General features: G+C 42.6%; 1 protein-coding gene across 1 annotated transcript in view; it reads right to left on the bottom strand.

The window, feature by feature from the left end:
• The window catches only part of TERT (telomerase reverse transcriptase), a 679,541-nt gene that overhangs the window by 420,701 nt on the left and 237,255 nt on the right, over window positions 1–21,585 (bottom strand). Inside the window, exons 6-7 of the mRNA XM_069613652.1 lie at window positions 5,865–6,020; window positions 358–453 (exon numbers count right to left, since the gene is read on the bottom strand). Of these exons, the coding sequence (XP_069469753.1) occupies window positions 358–453; window positions 5,865–6,020 (252 nt within the window). The remainder of the gene's footprint in view (window positions 1–357; window positions 454–5,864; window positions 6,021–21,585) is intronic.

Genomic DNA, 21,585 nt, shown 5'->3' with positions numbered 1-21,585 from the left:
TCCACGTAAAAGGAGCAAGATCCTTTACAAAGTAAATTGATTTTCTATAACATAAATAACACCACATAATATATCTACACTCTTCCTTTACGCACATTAGCCAGTAGAGACAGGCTTTTCCACTAGTACTCTGATACTTTACAATGTTTTTTATCCTTTAGAAGATGTGATGGGATAGTGAGGAACAAGATGGGAATATACAAATAAAATGGAAAAATTAGTAGTCAGTCAACCCTAACAAGTTTTTCATATTTCATACAAAATAAGCAAAGAAAAGTCAGCCGGCTTTTTAAATATAATTTGATTACTCAATCAAATATGTTTTATAAAAGAGACTCATTAATAAAAATGACTTACCTGTTCAACCAGTATTGCATGTTTAAGAGAGCCATTCTGTTGAAGATGGGATACAAACATCTTTGTGTTTGGTAGAAAATCATCCATAGTAGCCACCTGAAAACATAAAAAAGTAAAACATACTTTAAAAAAAAGATAATTAAGGCTTAGATAGGACTTGAAACATAATCCAAAAACCCCATGTTTTTTTCATGTTTTTCATTGGCTCCTAAAGGCCCAGCACTTCATTGAAGAGAACAAACTCCTTGGACTCCGCCAATCTGGCTACCGCCCCAGACACGGGACCGAAACCGCCCTACTTAACCTGAAAAACCAGATGGACGATGCTAGAGACATGGGTAAACCAGCACTTCTCCTACTCCTTGACCTATCCGCGGCCCTCGACCTTGTGGATCATGGCGTCCTATGCCACCACCTTTCCTCCACTGCCAAATTCTCCCCAGAGGCCACAGCATGGATCACCTCCTTCTTACAAGACAGAACCATGCAAGTATTCTCTGACCTAGCCTCCGCGTCACCAACCATTATACTTTGTGGTGTACCCCAAGGCTCCTGTCTCTCCCCCACCCTATACAACATCTTCACACGACCCCTCTTCCTCATCCTCGACGCTATGGGCATCTCATACGCCGACGACACTCAGATCCTCCTCACTCTCACAGGTAACTATGACACTGACTCCCTGACCCTCAACAACCTCTACAACACCATCCAAGCCTGGATGGCAGACAACGGACTATGCCTCAACTCTGACAAGACAGAACTCCTCCTAGTAGGTTCCCCCGACACGCTAAAAAATCTAGATGCCCAATTCAGCCACTTCACCATTGACGCCATTAAAATTCTGGTCTCCGATTCTGTCAAAACTCTGGGAGTCTACCTGGATTCCAGCCTATCCATGGATAGACAAGTCAACGCAATAGCATCCGCAGCTGCATATCATGCCAAACTTATCAACGCAGTCAGACCCTTTCTCTCCAAAGAGAACTGCGCCAACAAAGCCAGAGCCATCACCGGCTCTAGGCTAGACTACTGCAACGTACTCTTTCTAGGAACCTCCAACAAAAATTTAGAGAGACTACAAGTAATACAGAACAATGCTCTCTGGGCAGCCCAAGGCATTGCTAAAAGAAACATCTCTGAAGCCAGAAAACTAGCCCACTGGCTCCCTATAAAGGAAAGGATCGTATTCAAAGCCCTACCACTGACCCACAAGTGCATTCACTTTACTGCTCCAGCATACCTCTCTCAAAGGATCCACCCCGTCTCCACTACCAGGCCAACCCAACCAGATCACTGTACACCAACATGCTCTGTGCCACTAGTAAAAAGAGTAAAAGCGGGCGGATCCAGCTTCCCCTATCTCGCGCCCACTCACTGGAATGTCCTACCTCCCACTATCCGTGGTGAGGACTCCCTCAACACCTTCCGCAAAACTCTGAAAACGACCCTCTTCACATAAGGCACGACACATCAGCACAAATACTTATCATATATGTTGTAATATACGACCAAATGCAATATCTGTAACAACAGTATGTCGTCTTGTAGTATTTATAATGTGTCAACAATCGCTATTATGCCTGTACCATGTAACTAAGTTATTGCAAGTAACAGCGCCTCAATGCCCCTGGGCTGCTTGCGCGCTATATAAATATAAATAAATACATAAATAAATAAATAAAATACCCATTTTGCACACAAAACCCCTTAAGATCCTAATAGAACATGACAGCGTCAGGCCTTTGGTGCTCAGAAAAGTTGTTTGAGATCTTCTTTGGCACATCTACCTAAGAATCAAGGTGATTTTAATTTTTGCTTCTATGTTCTGAAAACGTTTGGCATGGGATCTGACCAAAATTCAAACAAGATGTGCCAGAAATAAAACAACCTTTAATATATCACTAATCTAGACAAACAGGTCATAGACACTGGCTTCAGGATAATAACATTGCAATCTTTGTCTGCAACTCCTCTTTATCCACATGGGACAGTCACATAATGTTTCCAAGAAGGAAGAGGCGTCAGCCTGATGTCGACAGATTCAGAGGGTGCACCCCAGGATTAAGATGCAGTGAATATTTGTGACCATGCAAACCAGAATAAGCAAAGGAGGTGGACAAAGGCAGGGCAGGATGGTGGCAGTGGGACGGGGAGCCATTCACCTGGACACAAGCAGCTTACAAGAGACTTGGATGTCCCTTAATATTTGTTTTTCTACTGAATGTTTACTCATGATTCTGCATTATACATTTTTTAAGCTTTACTTTTCTCAGAACCTTGAATTGCAGAACCAGCATTGTTCAGTCATTGGGTTATGAAAGAGGTACTTGTCAAGTTGCTGGGTGCATGGGTTCCTCGAGTTTTCAATGTTGTTTTTGTATGTTGGGTTAGTGTGGTAGAGGTTGCCTGCAGGGGCTGGGGCATTTCTTCGCCTGCCTGCATTGGATCACTTGACACTGTTCTCAAATTACCATGCTGAACAGAAAATATTAAAGATTTGTCCATTGCTCTAATTTGCATAACATTTAATCACAGGCTTTGGTGGTTTATGTTTCACATTGAACAGGTTGCGGGCCAAGATGTGCCCCCTGGGATATCTAAATATAAATCATGGCCACCTTGGGGCCATCATGGGTGTATATAAATGTAAGATCTACAAATAGTGACCCTGAATGTTCATGTTCTTACAATGCCCACAAAATAGAGATCTATTATGCGTCAACATAAATATATGGATCCTACAAATGTTTTCTTGCTTGGGACATGTTTATTAACCCAAGATTAATGCAGTCTGCCAAGCAAAAACTTCTTATCTCAGTATGTTGCCTCAAGAAGAGGTGTTCTTTTCCAGAGAAGAACTAATTTCAACACAAAAGGAATTCCAAGAATCCTGAGGGAAGGTACCTGATGCTGAACGCAAGGTTATTTTATTCCTTTTACACTGTTATAGTGATCTACACTCCCAATAAAGACTAGATCCAATTCTTCAAGGAGATGCTTCCCATACTGGGCCGCTTCAAAGAGGGCAAACTAGTAATAGTGAGTGACTTTAATTATGTTTTGGGCTCTGAAATGGAGCAGACATTGCTGCCCTCCAAGGCGGAGCACAGAAATCTGCCTATAGTTGATTGAATCTTAAGAGACTTTCATTTGATAGAAGCTTAGAGATTCTTTCATCAGGTGGGAGGGATTGCTCCCACTACCTCTATGTTAATAGAGGGGTTCTCTAGAATTGACATGTTCCTGGTAGCAACATTCCTGCTTCCTATGCTGTCCTCCATAACAATAGGTCAAAGATGTCTCTCGGACCATGATACGGTTATCCTTAAATTGCATGATTTGCCCACATCCACTACTATCTGGCTCAGAATGGAGTTTAAATGATTTGATTGTGAGGGATAATCTCATTAGAACAAACAGAACAGACACTTTACAAAGATGCTCTCAGGATAATGATATAGGGACCTGTATCCGAGAACAGTTAGTGATGCTGGAAAAACAGGGATTAGAAGGGAGATCATTAGCAAACCCACTGCATTTGGAAAAGTTAGAGAATTAACACATGAAGCTTTGGAGGAAGAGGTGCTGGTAAAGGAACAAGAGAATACATGCATAGGTTAACACAAAGTTACTGAAGCATTGAGATCAGACAGAAGCCAATTGGAAGCACATTTGGAGGTCCGATCATAGCAATCCTTACTATACACTAAACACTTTTAATATAAAAGGAAACAAAGCTTATTATTTATTAGTGGCTACATTAAGGAACATTTAGATGCAGTATTGAATCCTGTTTGTCACAGACTATAAAGTGCTGAAAGTGGCTCTTCCTTAAATCAACAACTTGAATGAAGTTTTATCTTCTTGCAATCTGCCCTTATTCCATCATCTTGATAGCAATGATTTAGAAACACATATTAATCCTGAGGAGGTTAGCAATTAGATCTCTGCCAGGCAATAAGGCACCAGGGCCTGATGGTTTTTTAAATATTTTTAAAAAAAGACATTTGACGGAATGTTAACCCCTCACCTTTCAAAATAATTGCATGCTATCCTGGTTCCAGGTTGAATCTCATAGTCAATGGCACAATCTACGACAACCTTCATGTTAAAACTAGGCTTCAGATTGTGTTTCATATTGTCCAATCACCCTTTTCAACCGTGATGCAAACATGTTTGCCAAAATACTAGTTCCATGACTAATAAAGGTTCTCCTGACACTGGTCAAGCCCAGCAAGAAATGGTTTATCCCAAGACGTGGCCCATACAACCATTTTAGTAGAATAATGGATCTTGTAGTTTGTGGAACACAAAGAAAACAGCAATGTGTCTTGCTGGCATTAGATGGCAATATATATATTAGATGGCAAATTTGACCAAATTAATTGGGCATAGATTATGGAACCTTTGAGCGCTTTTGGCTTTGGTCTGCACTTTGCGACTAGCATTGGCCAATTTTCAAGTCCCTTCTACCAGGATTAGGATAAACAATGCTTTCAACCAACCAATTAGGATAGTGTGATGTACATGTCAATGTGTTACTCTTTCACTTTTAATTTTCACTTACTGACAAAGGAATATATCTTTCTGTTCTAACATAGGCATTATATTTCGGGGTGCACAGCAAACATAATTTACTTAAGATCAATCTTATGTTTCTGCTCTTCCTCTCTTTTGAATTTCAATCAAGGTGCTGTGATGGCTAGAGTTATCCAGTGCAAGTTTTCCATGTGATTATATGTTGATATATTATACTGTGTGTGTACTTTTTATCAAAATTGTGTTAGGAGTTTTGAAATAACTAAGATTACTTTATGAAGTGACATTTGCATTTCTGTGGATTTGATGTTTAGTATAATTGTTCAGGGTTTACGTAGGAATCGTTTACTGTTGCTCACCTTACTTCTGAAAAATATATTTTTGGGGATATTTGTATATAGAAAAAAGTAAATGCATGCTTATGTGTTGAGTACTTGGTCACCTAACATCTGAATATGTAAGCGATATTGGCTTGAGTAGCATAATGCAAATGAGAACAAATTAACAGCTGGAATAATTTAATTACTAAATAATTTGAGGAGTAACGCAAACTTTCGTTTGTAGTTCAGGGTTTTTAGCCTAACCCCTACCCTCTGTCGGATGTTCCCTCTTTGTATCTAACCATGCTCTTCGCATGCCAGGTACTTTTGTATCCAGCCATATACCAGTATAAGCATACACCAGGTTGGTTTTCTACACTATAGATTACAGGTTTCCACACAGGCAACAGAAGTTATACAATCAATCTGTACTGGCAGTACCACACCATACCTGCCAACAGGACCAACAGGACCACAATCTGCCAACTCAAGACGTTGTGTGAAACATATTCCCTTGATATGATTTGTTATCAATGTCGTTTTTTTTAACATTTTACTTTGTGCAGTTTTATAATTTTAGGCTTGGACATACAATGACATCAATTTAAGGATAAACTAGTAGTAGAAGTGAAAATCAAATCCTACATGTCTTTTATACGATTTCCGAATGTGTCCTGCAGGATCCACCCATATCTCTGCATAGCGACGTATGCAATAGTTATCACTGGGATTTAGAATCTTCGAAACCACTTCTATAAGTTTAGCATGAGGAATGGTATCATAGGCTCCTGTGACATCCGTCTGAAAAGGAGAAAGTAGGTTTAGAATTTAGATGACATACAGTACACCAACAATACATTTTATCGATTTACACTAGAAAACACAGAAAAAATAGTTTAACATCTTGTAGACATTCTTAAACTGCATCTCAATATTACCATAACACTGGTAAATTAGCAAGTGCAAAATAGAGGTTTTTGACCTGTGTTTGAATTCAGTTTTATATTGCAATAATTTATAATAATAGTATATTTATACATAGTTTCTTTTCAGTAATGAATTAATGATTAGGAACTGAATTTTAAGTTGTTGGCCAGTTGTGTTAATTGTATTCAAATATTTTATTGTTGTAAGATCAGGTTTTGTAAAGGTTTAAATAAACCAAATACAAAGGACAAAAAAATAGAAGTTTTTAATATCTGTTTATTGATCTAACAGAAAAGTTAATACAATGTACAAACCAAGAAAAACAAAAAAAGACAATGCAAGTTATTCTGTAAGGTGTAAAGTACAAAATTGACCAAGTTAATGGAGAATGACATGTGGGCAGTAGAATGAAAAGCAATTGTTCAAGCATAACAAGTGAAGTCCAAACAAATTAAGGAAGCAGAATCTGGCCCTATTGAGGCAAATTCACAACCATCAAAACAAATATTTATAGCTGCAAGCAAGGTATTGACATATGGAATCCAAACGTCCTTCGGCTTCAACGAAAAGACCAGCAATTTAATGAATGTGTCCTCTTAATCATGACAAGAGGCCTCCTACTCCAGCCATACCAAAAAAGTAAGCAGAGTATGCTTGATCAACACATGTCCAGGTCCGTACATAGCAAGCCTCCTGGAGTTCCTCAGGACCAACCAAGTAAATCACAACCCCAGTAGAGGAGGGAGGAATGTCTCCACATCCAATATTTTACTACCCGTACTAAACACCATAGAGCACAAGGGCCTTGCCAGGAGAAGTGAAAGAAGTCAGCATGGCTCCGCCCACATTGTCTACAGGTATGAGAGAGGGAGGGTTAGAAAATGTGAAGAGAAAACAGAGTGTAATCCTGTTGGTGAACAAATTTAAAACGCAAACATTTAATTCAGTAATTAAAAAAGAGAAATGTTGTTTGAGAACATGAAAATCCATTTGTTTTGTCTATATTTATCGGACAATCCCTTTCCTAAAAAACGAGTCTGCCCCCTCCATGAGTCTCTAACATGATGTGTATAAGAGCAGAAGGAAAGGAGTGGAAAAAGGACCTCAAGAACATTGTGAATCCTTAAGCAAAGGAAACTCTCCAAAGCAAAAGTTCCACCTAACCCTTGGGTTAAGTTTGTTCATGGGTGGAAGCCAAAGAAGAGATCCTCCAATGGGCACATGAGCTGGGCACGCTAGAATGGGAAGGAGCCCAGGTCTAGATTTTTCAAGGCATCTCGGTTTACACCCTGGATCAACGCTGTAAATGTAGAGCCCTGACGAGATGGCTCCAGGAAAAGGGGGTGGGGTATCATTGGCGCTTTCACTTTGCCACTGCATTTGAGCTCAAGGGGTAGAACTATGTCTTACATCAGGGCGAGAACATGTATAAAATCCTTAAGGAACTGCAGAGTGAGGAAGCGCAGCCAATAAGAGAAAGCCAGCGCCAGCTGAAGGAACGTTTTAAGAGTGCACTTGCCCAACCTAAAAAATGCCGGAGAGAGGGGAGCTTGAGACGTGCTAGAAAGTCGAGGGTGCGGCAGTCACCGCCCCCGAAGTATAAAGAGGTGGTGACAAAATAACTCTGTGTTTCGGCATGGAGTTGGACTCTTTTCCCTTTTGTATGCCTGCTTGTCGGCAAAGAGGAGGCAAGGCTGACCGCTAGCTTCCACATGAACTGGTGACCTGGAGAAATCCAGGTGTCTCTACTTAGTTGGGCTGCACGCCATGAGCGTTTATGGTTCGGTTCTGGGGTTGAGGTAGTGGGTTAGTGAGTGTAATTGGGGGGGTTTGGAGGGGCAGGGAGGGGATCTGGCACACGCAGGGGAGGTGTAGCGGGGGTCGCTGGAAGGGCAGAAGTTCCTGGTATAAAGACATTTCCCAGAAAAGGATATGGTTGAGCCGAAGGTTGCAACCCTTAACCTCAAGGGACTCAACTCCCCAAACAAAAGGTTGTTCCGGACACTTCAGTTATCCATTCTGTTTTCAACAAGAAACACATTTTAAACAGGGGACAGAACGACCGTTGAAGAAGGGGGTGGAGGGACACATGTTATGTTCTGGGCCTCTAATAAGGACCATAAAAAGGAAGGGGTGGGAATTGTGTTGGCAAGATCCTTCCACATGAAAGAGCTCCACGTCAAGAGGGGTTTTGGGGGGGAAGATTCCTGGCGTTTAAGAGTCAGGTGGATGGAGTTTTGTTTACCCTAGCTACTGTGTATGCACCCAACTTCGACCAGCAGGATCACTTTTGGGTTGACATTTGGAGGGCATCATACCCTCATACCTCAAGCGGGTGGCTATACTTTCTTTTCACCCCCCACCACTTTACCTATACCAGGATAGACTTCCTATTGGTTCCGAGGAAGCAGACGAATGACATCGCCTCTCCCAAGGTAGAGACGGTGAAGTGGTCGGACCACAAGATGGTTACGGCAATTTGAGGCAAAAAGAAGGGTCACTCCATGTTGGCGTTGTAATGGTGTCTTGCTTAGGGACCCAGTCTTCAGACTTCTTGGGGAAGGAGATTCGCTCATCGAGAACAGACTACAAGAGGAAATACGACGACTCAGGACACAGCCGAATGGTGGCCGCGGGGGACAGGAACGGTCTGCTACACACTATCCGGGATAAGAGACAGTCTCTACATGCTACACTTATAGGTGAGGTAGTCAAGAAAATCAGGTACACTAAACAGTATTATGAGAAAGGGGACCGGGTGGGGTCGCTGCTGGCTAACAGGGTCTGGAGTAGTAGAGGGGACAGGCGGGTTGAAAAGATTAGGGACAAAAATGAGGGGCTGGTTGGTCCACAGGAAGGGATCCCTAGATGCGTTGCAGATTACTATGAAGCACTATATAGGAAGGCGCCAGAACCAGGGGCTCATGTGGTTAGGGCATATCTGGAGAGCCTGGCAATCCTGAAGCTCACCCCAGAGGAAATTGCAGTCTTGGAGGAGGAGGTAGTGATAGCCATAGGGAAATTGAATGCCAGTAAAGCCCCAGGTGAGGATGGGTACACTGCCGATTTTTATAAACAATTTCAAGAACTGCTGGAAGGACCACTGGCGAGTGTCTTTAATGCCATTAGTGACACAGGCGAGGTGCCCCCCTCCTTCCTGGAGGCAAGAATATTAGTGATTTTAAAACCAAGGAAAGACCCTATGCATTGTCAGGGTTATAGGCCCATCTCGCTTCTCAATGTTGACGCCAAGGTCTTCGCACTGGTATTGGCCACCAGGTTGGAGAGATACCTCCCAAGACTGATCCATCCCGATCAAACAGGTTTCGTCAGGAATAGACATGTGGCCGACAACCTCCGTAAAACCCTCATTCTGCCCACAGTCAAAGATCAAGGGGCTCTGATCTTATTTCTCAACACCGAAAAGACCTTTGACAGTGTCAGTTGGTCGTTTCTGCTGTGGGTTCTGGCATCAGTAGGAATGGCATTGGTGGGAATGGGAGAGAAATGAGCAAGCTGGGTATCGGCCCTGTATTCAAGGCCCAGGGCATAAGTGGTAGTAAATCGGGCGGAGTCAGTCTTTTGGGCTAGTAAGGGGAACTAGGCAGGGGTGCTTCCCGTCACCGCTCCTGTATGCCCTAGTGATCGAACCATGGGCAATAGACATTAGGGCAGATGACTAAAACCGCACCTATTTACGTGTGTGTGTGCGCGTGTGTGTGCGTGCGTGTGTGTTTAGCCTGACTGCATCGTTTGAAACTGCTTTTATTAACATTCATCTATTTTAAAGTGTCTTTATAAATTGTATTTTAGATCGTGCATTGTAAGATCCTTTTAGTCCGTTATTTTAGAAGTTCCTCGCAGCCCCACTACGCATTGATTCAAACTGAATAGTTGTTTGTGATCATTAGTGGACTTTACTTCCCAGCCTGCTTGTAGTACTTAGGAACACAGTAGTTACAGTAAGTATTTACTTAAACATATACCAGGCCCGAGAGCGCCGGCACGAGGACAGCCAAACCAGTCTCTGCCGGTCCATGCAAGACCGTAAGGGAGGAAGCCTCGGCTTCTTTAGCGTTCCCTCGATGGGGATCGTAGAAGTACTTGAAGCGATTTCGGCTGCAAGGAACATCTTCAACTTGCCTATTCCTAGGAAAGTTACCCAGTCTATGGTGAGTTCCGAAACTAGATGTCCAGATGCTAAATTGCCAGCCAATCAGTTAGTGACTAGTAACGATCTGCTACACCCTTGCACTAACTTCTCTAGTATCATACCCGAAAAGACTAGCGGCATGTGTAGTTGTTCCATTTCTGCTCCATATGAGAATAACAAGATTGTTAGCATCCTGGATGCTGATATTTGTCTGGAACCTAGCACACAATTAGATAACCACCCACCCTCCATAAAAGAGGGGTGGACAGTGTCACTGATAGGAAACCGCAGGAATGCTCCAGTCGATAACCTGTTGTGTATGCTTCTTAATACTAGATCATTAGTGAAGCATGCTATAAACGTTGCTACCATTATTGATGACAACAAAATCGATGTTTGTGCTATAACCTAAAACTGGGGACACATGGCAGCCAGTCCTTCTCTTAACTTTGCCGTTCCTGAAGGATATAACATCATACCGAAAGATAGAGAGGATGGTAGTGGGGAGGGGTAGAACTGATTTTCTAATCGTACCTCACTATATGGGAAGTTAATGCCCAATTTATGACTGGAGTTAATTCGCTACACCTGAAAATAGGCCTTAATGCAGAAACAACATTGAATGTATTTTTAATCTACCGACCACCTTCATTAAATGATGATTTTATTCCCACTCTCTCTCTCAATTCTACCTTCGTAGTATTGGGCGATCTGAACTACTGGCTAGGACATAAAGATGATATCCTTGCATTGGATATGGAACAAACTCTAACAGATCTGGGATTTGAGCAAATAGTTCATGTGCCAACCCACCGTTTGGGGCATACCCTCAATTGGGTTTAGTCCTTAAAGGTTACCACAAAGGACCTTTAGGTACTTCCTTGTCCATGGTTGGACCACTATTTTCTACTGTTCACTGTACAGGCCGACTTGCTTAGGGCAGGAGCATGCAAGAAAGTATGAGTAAAAATATAAAATTACTCACACAAGAAAGAATTGAGCCTCTACTGAGTCCATCAATTACCTTTTCTCCTTTAGACTCTCTAGAGGATATGTCAAAATCTATTCTTGGTAATCTGGATAATATTTCTAAATTGTTTAGCACTGCTAAAAACATACAAAAGGTGAAGGAAAGGACATATGATAAAGCCTGGTTTTCACCAGAGGTGAGCAAGCTTAAATCTGCTACCATGAAAATGCTGTATTCATGGAAATCAAACCCTTCATCAGAAGCCCTAACAAACTATAAAGGATCAGCCGAGACATACTGACGGGCGATTATCGAGGATAAGAAAAACTACCTGGACCTCAGGATTGTGAATGCGCAATCAGAAACTAAAGTACGTTTCAACATTTTACTGGAACAAGAATCAACTAGCCTGACCAATGCTACCTGTATTGTAAAAGATGCTGCATGGTGTCAAGATATTCAAACAGCCATGAAAGATAAATTGAATGGCATTAGGGATGAAATAGTCAGGAAAAAAGAAAATAATCGCATTGCCTCTAGTAAGGCCATTAAGGATTCGTATGTAAGAAGTAAAACCAATCATCAATTCAATTTTTCAAACATAACGAGGGTGAGCTATCCGTCATGATTGAATAGTTAAAAGCTACAAAATACAGAGGTGACTCTTCTTCAGCCATTATAATCAAAACCTGCCCTCCAATCCTAGTGGAAGCGATTTTTAAGTTTGTAAATGCCTCCCTTTCGGAGGGTCTGTTAGCCCTATCTTAAAAAAACCTGAGTTGGCTGTTGAGCCCCTTAATTACAGACCCATCACCAAAACACTGTTCCTGCTCAAAATCTTGGACTGTGTTGCACATGGGCAAATTGAAGAGCACTTGAACAAACACCCTATCCTCAACCATTGCCAATCCAGATTTAGACAGGGTTATGGCACGGAGACTGCTTTGCTTGAATTAAAATCCAGACTTTTGGAACGTGTGGATAAATGTAAGCCCTCCATGCTGATGTTGCTGGACTTATCAGCCGCTTTTGACCAGGTTGACCATTCACTTCTGGTCAACAGGTAGGAAGAAGTGGCAAACTTCTCTACATCTGCCTCTGGTTGGATAGCCTCTTTTGTGGAATAAAGAGAAAGTAGAGTGTTCCATGGAGATGTAGCTGCTACACCGGTTACAGTTCAATATGGTGTGCCGCAGGGTGCATGCATATCTCCTTGTCTTTATAGAGTATTCACAACCCCCTTCTTTGCTCCTCTAGAGCAGGAGGGGATCGTGTTTACAAATTACGCAGACGAAACGCAATGTGTTGTCCCTCTTGAGGGAATACATGCACTGTATGAAGCAAATCTGAACAGGATATATACGATCATCGAGGATTGGATGGTGCAGAATAACTTGCCATTGAACAGGGGTAAAACAGAGCTGCTGATTGTTGGCACTCAATCTATGCTAACAAAGCTCGTTCCATCCTATGTGAGCTTCCAGTTAGGAAATGTTAAAATTACCCCACAAAAAAAAAAAAAAAGGTAAAAACTCTGGCTGTGATCTTTGATCAACAGCTTACTATGACAGCTCACGTGGGAAGTATTGTGTCTGCATCAACGTACTATATTAAGCTCCTAGCACATCTTAGACCTCTCATTAGTCAAACCAATGTAGAGACAATTGCTAGAGCGATCATGGGATCTAAAATGGACTACTGCTGCAGCCTCCTTGCTGGGATCAGTAAAACCGACGGCAACAGGCTGCAGGTAGTTCAAAACGGGGCAGTGAGAGTGGTTTTGGGTTTATCCCGAAGAGATCATGTCTCAGATGCCAGGCGAGCTCTTCATTGGCTCGGCGTTGAGCGGAATCCTGTCCTGGAAGCCTACGGACACCTGGATCCAACGGGCACCCAGGAATTCCAGGAGCGGACAGATCCGCAACCTGCAGAGTCGGATCAAGTATATACATGACAATATCATGCCGAGCAGCGACTTGATGGTCCTCACTGTGGTGATCTTCAGTGCTAACAGTCGTTGCACCTTGCCCAAGATGGACGCTATAATCTCCTCCGCTGGCGCCACCAGGTAGGGCAACGTGTTGAGCCTAGATCCATGGAATAGCGTGTCCTGCGAAGGAGTCAAGCAGGATTTTGCATAATTCACAGAGAACCCCAGGTCCGTCAGCAACCGGACGATCCTCACTGTGTGATCAACGATGATGTACATTGACTAGGCCCGAATGAGCCAGTCGTCGAGGTAAGGATACACATGAATCCCCTGTAGTCGCAGATGAGCCGCCACTGGAGCCAGGCACTTCGTAAAGACTCTAGGTGCTGATTTCAGTCCAAAGGGAAGAGCCTTGAACTGATAAAGCTTCCACTGTACGGCAAAGCGCAGGAACTTGCGTTGCTTCTCGTGGTTGGGGACGTGGAAGTACCATCCTCCAGGTCCAACAACGACAGAAAGTCTCCCTCCTCCAGTTGGCCGAGCATGTACTACAGCGTGACCATCCTGAACTTCTGGGACTTTATGTACTTGTTGAGTCATCATAGATCGAGGATGGGCCTCCAGCTCCCTGTCTTTCTTCTTACAAGAAAGTATTTGAGTATACTCTGGAGCCCCAGAGTCGCTTTGGAACTAGCTCTATCGCCACTTTTTTTTTTTATTAACATGGCCCGAACCTCCAGCAGCAGCCGACGGATGTGGTGTTCATGTTGGCCACCGGTGGTATCTGTGGACACTTTTTTTGAAACTCCAGGTTGTATCGGTGGGCGAGAGCGTCTAGCACCCATCGATTGGTGTAGATGGTTTCCCACACGCCGGCGAAGTTTGCCAGCTGCCCCTCTCCCGGGGTGCAGGGGTGTGGGCCCGTTACCGTTGTCTTGGAGGTCGGCGTGCCGTCCTGGGAGCCTTGACGACAACGGCGGCCACCTCTGAAGGCCTTGGAGCGACCCCGTTTTCCTGGGTCGTGGAATGGGAGGGTTGGCGGAAAGAGGACGAGCCCCCACCGAAACACGTCGAGGACCTGCTCAACTTCCCTCCTGAGGAAAGGATGGACGGTGCTGTTGCAGGGTACCCAGGGCATGGGCCGTCTCTGTGTCGGTCCTAATGGCGTGGAGGGATTAATCGACAGCCTTCCCGAACAGGTTGTCTCTGAACGGCATGTCCAGGACCCTAATCTGGACCTCCTGCCTGAAGTTGGTGGCCTTGAGCCAGCCACAACGAAGGCAAACTCTTTTTACCATCTAGCGGAAACCTGTGTCCGCAAAGTCCAAGGCCACGATGATGGTGTGATCCGACGCCACCTCACCTTCTTGGAGGATCTCCAATGCCTCGACCCGTTTGTCATTGGGGAGGAAGTCAAGGAACGGGGCCATCTTGTACCAAAGCTCCTGGTTGTACCTGGCCACAATCGCTAAGGCGTTGGCCGCCTAGACCGTCGTCGGCACCGAGTAGATACCTTTTCTACCCATGGAATCCAACTTCTTCCTCTCGCTGTCTGGGGGTGCAGATGAAGATGACGCACCTGCCGACTTCTTCATGGCGGTGGCTGAGACCAAAGATATACAAATAAAAATAGATTGGCTAGAGAATATAGATGCAGAAGATTATAGATGCAGATAGGCAGTGTTCGGTGATGCAAGTATCGTGTTAAATCATGTCTTAACAAGGAAAAGAACTGAAGGTCAAAATGGCAAATATAATATAGGTAAACGGTACAATGAGATAAATGCAAAGATGTTCAATATATGCAAGGAAGTCAATAAATAGCAATGGTCATGGTGTCAAATAGAATAAAGATGGAAAATAAGAAAAAATAGGAATAAATAATAGAATGAAAAATGAAATTAACACACTAAATACAAGTATAACCAACGTGAAGAGTTCTCATGGGTGTTTGAAGTATCTCAATATAGAATAAACATTGTCATAAAAAGCGAGGAAAATTGCAGTTCTCATTCCTCGCCCATGGGAATAATGAATCTAATCTAGCAATCCAAAAAGGTTGTTCCATATATTGCTGTGCACTCTTGTGGCCACCACTTCACCAATCTGGAAACTAAATTGTGAAATCTTTTGATGAAACTCATGAAAATTACAATTTCAGTTATTGGTACGGATGTTGGATCTATGCGGATTCCAATGATTCTTTACTGGTCTGCTTGACTGTCCAACACAGTAGATGTCGCATGGGCATTTTATTGTATAAATGACGTTAGCAGTATCACAAGTGGTATAATAGTGCAACATTATTTTTTCACCAGAACGTGGATGAAATATTACATTGCTTTTGGGTATTGTGATCAACCAGAAGGTAACATCACTAACTTCTCTGGGAAAGTCTGTTCCCGGGTGGCCAAGGAAGGGCAGACGCTACCTGACGCCAGTCCTGGGGATGGCTATCTGTGGGAGGAACACCTGGGAAGAGACCAAACCCAGGAAGAGGAGACTTCACGATTGGAAACATACAATTTCCCTCGGGTCAGAATGACAACTGTAACTTTGCACTACCCCTGTATCTATGTCATATTGTATGGTATAAGATGTAAGCAAAACCGTTCATTGGGATTGTGTGTGTCGGGAAAAATGTACTGAGACAAAGAGGATTCACTGAGTAATGAAGATTACTCCCTCAGAGAAACCACTGACGCATACGAGTTGTTTTCACCTTGTGATCAATACCGCAAACTTTAAAAACGAGAGAGATCTGAGAAGATGGAGTCTCTTGGGTCCAGACGTGGTTTGGGAAGCAGCAACGGGACTGCGTGGAGGGACAGATACAAGAGAACCCGGAGAAATCATGTGGCAAAGAGTCAAGAGTCGGAGAAACTGCACTTGCAAGGGTATGAGCAGTGGAAACTCCAGAGTATAGACTGAAACAGTGAGCAGACCGAAGGGGGATGGAGCAGTCGCCGTGAAAAGGAGGTGGTTCAACCCACAGCCCTCACACAGCGGAGGATGCAGAAGTCACCAAGAAGAATCAGTGAGCCTGGGGAAAACCATAAGGGAACTGGGGTGCTTCAGTGCGTGTACCGCGAAACACCCGTAGAGGCGAACATCCACACAACAGAGTTAAGTAAATGAACGAATAAACAAGCATTGTCAAAAGCCAATCATAATGACATCGAAATTATATGGAAACAAAGCCAAGGCATGAACCAACCTTGTATAAAGTCTTTGGTTAGAACACCAAGAGCACAACAGAGATAAATCAAGGAGTTGAGCAAGCATTGGTCGCAGACAATATCCAAAAGCCCAAGATCACAAATAAAGTTATGCAAAGGGAAAGACAACCCTTCATGAACGACATTTGGTAATCTACCAAACTTAAAAACCTTGAGAAGGGGCGAGATGGAAATTGGTGTAACCTTGTCAAGTGTCAAGAGAGGAGGGTCAAGGACTCAATACTGGAGAAAAGGAAAACTATTAGAAGTTTGGGCAAGCACTGCCAGGAGAGTAAAGCAGGCACATTGAAAACAGTTAAAAACCTGGCAGGCGAGTGAACAGGTGTTCCAAAGGAAACTGAATAATGTTTAATAAAGGACTGGAAATCTTGGTTTGTAAACCATTAATTCTAAAGAAACCTAAAACTGGTTAAAGAAAGTCTCAAAGTTGCAACACTCTATAATATTCTAGGGGAAGGGGAAACCTCTTCCTTCTCGTTCTCTGGGAACCTTTGAACATTTATACATTGTTTCATCACGTTTGGAATTTTGTGTTTGATCTACTGGCTAAAGCCTTAAAAGTGTTGTCTCCCTCACATTTTTGTTAAAGTGTGAGGGTGAGATTAGAGTTTTGGACACGCAACTTTTAATTTGACATCCTGACTGAACCCTTTGTCCGTTTAATTGAGGCAGGGAAACCCCTCATAGCTGTAGAGAAAAATAGGTATTTATCCTACCCTTTCTTAATAAAAGTGTATAGCCACAAAATCATGCCCTTGTCAGTCTCTTACTCTTGACTCCCCACAGTACATAATAACAATTAGAACAGTGAAGACAAGGGAAAGTACCCAGGCATTTTGGAATTGCTTTCTTAAATTGATAAACGTCTGTTTGGACAAGTCTGTCCCTTAGATTATTACCTTGAGTTTAAGAGAAAAGGTAAACATCTTGAAATAAATACTTACCCATTTGTCACGTTTTAGCCTCTCCCAACATTTCAAAATAAATTTCATGTTTTTTGACTTTGTGTAGAGTTGAAACATATACCAATGGGCAATACTTGCCGGAGGTAGTTGTATTTGACCAGATTTTATGCGATAACAGTTTGTACTTTATCCAAAGCTATCTTGATATTTTCATTGTGATAGCCCTCCATCACTAAATTTCTAGGCCATGTATTGTATTTCCTCATTGGATCTAGCATTGTCGCTGGAAATGTGTTTCACCCTGAGTTGACAATATGATAAGAGTTTAATGAGGCTGGATGGTGGAAACTCAAATGGTGTAACAAGTAGTTCCCATCAGTAGGCTTACAAAAGATTGTTGTGGATAGAATGGATTAGTTTGGGATAAAGATTTGCCACAAATTTGCAAGAGCAACCAAACGTAGTGAGGGAGCCTGAACCAACCAAGCTGGGCCAGTAGAGAGGGAGGGTTCTCTCTCTGCCCCCCGACCCCTTCCTCCAGCCCACAGATATTTCTTTTCTTTTCAATAATAGGTTAAAATAGTGCATTATACAGAACAGTTTCTGTGAAAAATTGTATGAAACGCCAGTTTGCAATTGGTTTGTGGGTAATTTATGAAAAGATCCAATAGATGCAAGTCACCAACAGTGCAAAGGAGCATTTCCAAACACATTTTTATGATGCCTTTCCCCATAATATATGCCAGTATAAAAAACATGTTCACACTGGCTGCACCCATACATTATCATGCTTACTGCACTTATATATGCCAGTATTACCATATAAGAAAATACTCATGGTTGCTTTGCCTATAATGCCAGTAATTATACCATAACAAAGCATGTCTAAACTGGCTCTGCCAATATATGCCAGCACCCGCACATAAGAACATACTCCTGTTGGCTGTGCAATTAAAAATGCCATGCCAGAATAAGAAAACATGGTCAAACTGGCTGCTCCAATACAGGCCAGTCCGGACACATAATAGCACGTATCATCTTTGCTTTATCATAGATGCCCAGTAGAAAATGCCATGCTACAATGCAATATTATAGCGAGACTGGATGCCCAGTCTAGCCATGTAATAACAGTTATGCTGGCTTTATCATGCTTGGACTAGATTGGCATTTGGTGTAGTAAGTCTAGCCAGTTCTTCCTGTGGCATGACATTTTTTTTTTACTAGGCATCGATGATCCTGTACCATAGATGCCCAGCAAAAAATGAGAACTAAAATGAGGTAGGGAGGCTGCAATTTTTTATTTTTTTTATTTTTATTTTTTTATTTTTATTTTTTGTTTTTAATACTTTAACCTAAAAGGTTTTTAAAAGTTTTTGTGTTCAAACTCTTCGTTTCTGGATTTTTACAGTTTACAGTTTACTCTACACATCTTCTTTGTTTGCAGTCGCGAGTATTGTGTCCAAGATTTTAGCGGTTGCAGTAACCCATGTAGTACGCCCACCTCCGATTAACCTGGCCCACCAAATCTCTTCGTCAAAGGTATGTGCCGCTGCTAACATCGTCTTCAGATAAGAATTTCTTGTAAGCTCTACGCCTGGACAAGTTAGGAGTAGGTGTCTTGTGGTTTCTACCACCACTGGGTCTTTGCAGAATCTGCATTTGTTTGTTGTTGCTAGACCTCTTATCTTGAGAATTTCATTAGTGTGGAGTAAGTTAAGACGAGCTCTTAAAAAAGTGTTCCTCAATTTACAATCAGGATATCTTTTCACAAAGGGTTGGAGTTCATGTAATTTAAAGGTCATGAGTGGTAAATCGGCCACCAGTTTGTAAGAACCTGCTTGTTCCAAGGTGTTGACCCAATCAAGCTTGTTTAGTTTCTTTTGAATTTTCATTGGATTTTCCACCAGGTCTTTTTCTGAGCAATTGATTTTATCCAGTTTCGATTCTTGATCCTTGTACCACTGCGTCAGGACAGCGGAGCAACCACTTTCAGCTTCTGCATTTATCGCTTCTAGTAGTTTCGAGCGTTTTTCAAGGAGTAATTTTCTGAAAAGCATCATGGTGTTCCTTTCTACTAATGCGGGCATCGAGAGCTGGCTCATTTCGCGTCTTATTAAGACCAGAGGTGTGGAACTCGGTAGATTTAAAACTTCTCTCCAATATTGGCTTTCTAACATGGGCCAGATTTTTTTGGGAAGGCCAGGCATAGCGTCAGCTCCATACACAAGTGTAGGTATGACCTTGGTTTTGTAAAATTCTATAACTGGTATGAGAGAAAAACGGCCAAATTTCTTGTCTATTGCTTTGGCTTGAGATATTAAACTCTTTGTTTTTCTCAGAAGTTGTTTTTGCATAGCGTTTTCCTTTGGCGTGTTATCCACCATGATACCCAGATATTTAAATTCTGTCACCTTCTCGATCGGTTCTCCTTCCAAAGTCCATGTGAAAAGGTCGCTTTTTATTTTTCCTTTGCCAAAGAACAGAATCTTAGTCTTTGGCTTGTTTATCTCCAAGCCATTTGCGGCGATATATGCAGCAAGGTTGGTCAGTTGTCTTTGTAACCCTATTGCTGTCTGGTCTACAATAATGATATCGTCTGCATATAAAATTCTTGAGATTTTCGTGCTTCCAATTTGTGGAGCGAAGGATCGAACCATGTGCTCCGTTTCTTTATAGTCCCCTATAAAGGTCAAAAAGAGCGCCGGGGCCAACGGGCATCCTTGCTTGACTCCTCGGTTTGTAGGGATCTCATCAGAGAGTGTTCCTTGGTGGTCAAGCCTCACTTGAATTCTAGTGGCCGTGTGGAGGACTATGAGTGGTTGTAATATGCTTGCTGGGCACTTCCAGACCCTTAGCTTTTCCCAAAGCCTTGATCTATTTACCTGGTCGAACGCTTGGCCAAGATCGACGAAAGCCATGTAAGTTCGTGGGCCACCAGCAAGAGACTTGCTTTTTAAGATGTTAACCGTGAGAATGTTGGTGGTTGTTCCCACGTTCTTTTTGAACCCAGATTGAAACGGGTCGTTACATGGCGCGTTCTCTGCCCATTTTTGGAAGTGTTTAAGGAGTAGAGATCCATAAACCTTGCCGATCACATTTAGCAAAGCGATTGGTCGAAAATTTCTGGGGTCGTCTCTTACCCCCTTCTTGAAAATAGGGACAATCACCGCATTTGTCCAGGATTTTGGTAGAGCATTCGCTGTGGTCACTCTTCGAATGACTGCACTTATAAACTATGACCAGACCTCCGGATTTTCTTTTAAGTGCATGTTGGTCAGGCCGTCCGGCCCAGGGGCTCTTGAGTTTTTCAACTTTTTCAAGATGTTTAAAATATCTTCTGCATCGTGGAGCTCCGCCCACAAAGATTGGTTTTGTTCCTGGATAATGATGTTATTTGCAGTGATATCGAAGAAGAGATTTTCAAAATGGATTTTCCACTTTGTTTCCGAAATGCCATTGATCAGGGCATCTGAGTTGATTTGATCAGTCGCATTTATCAGAGCCCAGAAATCGAGGATTTTTGAAGGACACACACCGTAGCATGTCTTCTGAGTCCTTTTGATACATGATGTGTCGGCGCTCTATCAGCCAGGACTTGTAGGCCCTTAGTTCACAGGTCCAGTCTTGTTTGTCGATGTTTAAACCGGATTTCATGTATCTTCTCTTTAGCTTTCTGAATTTTCGTCTTCCGATGACCAAAATTTGGTCATACGTATGTATTGACTTGTTTGTAGATGTACCGTTTTTAATTTTAGGTTTCATGAAAACGTTTAACAGGTCACTATAGTCCGGTTGTGCAAAGGCGCCTTCCAGCAGATCTCGCTTAATGTAGTTGGTTGTTAAGGAGATAACATTTTTTTGACTCAAATCGAGCCGATTTCCTTTAGGATTCGTTTTAAGCTTTGGAGCGCACATTGTTTTTTCGGTTGCAGTGACTGACCAAGTTAGGCATAGCAGATTGTGATCACTCGCCTTAGTTTTTTGAATGTCAAAGGATGCAATGATCGGCAGTAGTGTGGATGAAGCGTAGATGTAATCAATTGTGGCCATAACATTTCTACCTTCCCATGTTGGAGGCAGATTTATCATTTGAAATGACGTGGCCACGTTTTCAAGATTTTTTAATTTTATCAAGGCTGACCATTTTTCCCCTCTCAGTTCGGCCTTTGTTCTCGCCTTACCTGAAAATTTCTTAGCACATACAGCGTTTAAATCTCCGCAGATAAGCAGATGGACCTCAGA

The sequence above is a fragment of the Ambystoma mexicanum genome, chromosome 5p (assembly GCF_040938575.1).
Source record: "Ambystoma mexicanum isolate Mex_15411 chromosome 5p, UKY_AmexF1_1, whole genome shotgun sequence".
NCBI classification, from domain to species: domain Eukaryota; kingdom Metazoa; phylum Chordata; class Amphibia; order Caudata; family Ambystomatidae; genus Ambystoma; species Ambystoma mexicanum.
Note: the sequence above shows the minus strand (reverse complement) of the source record. Positions and strands in the feature narration are given on the sequence as shown.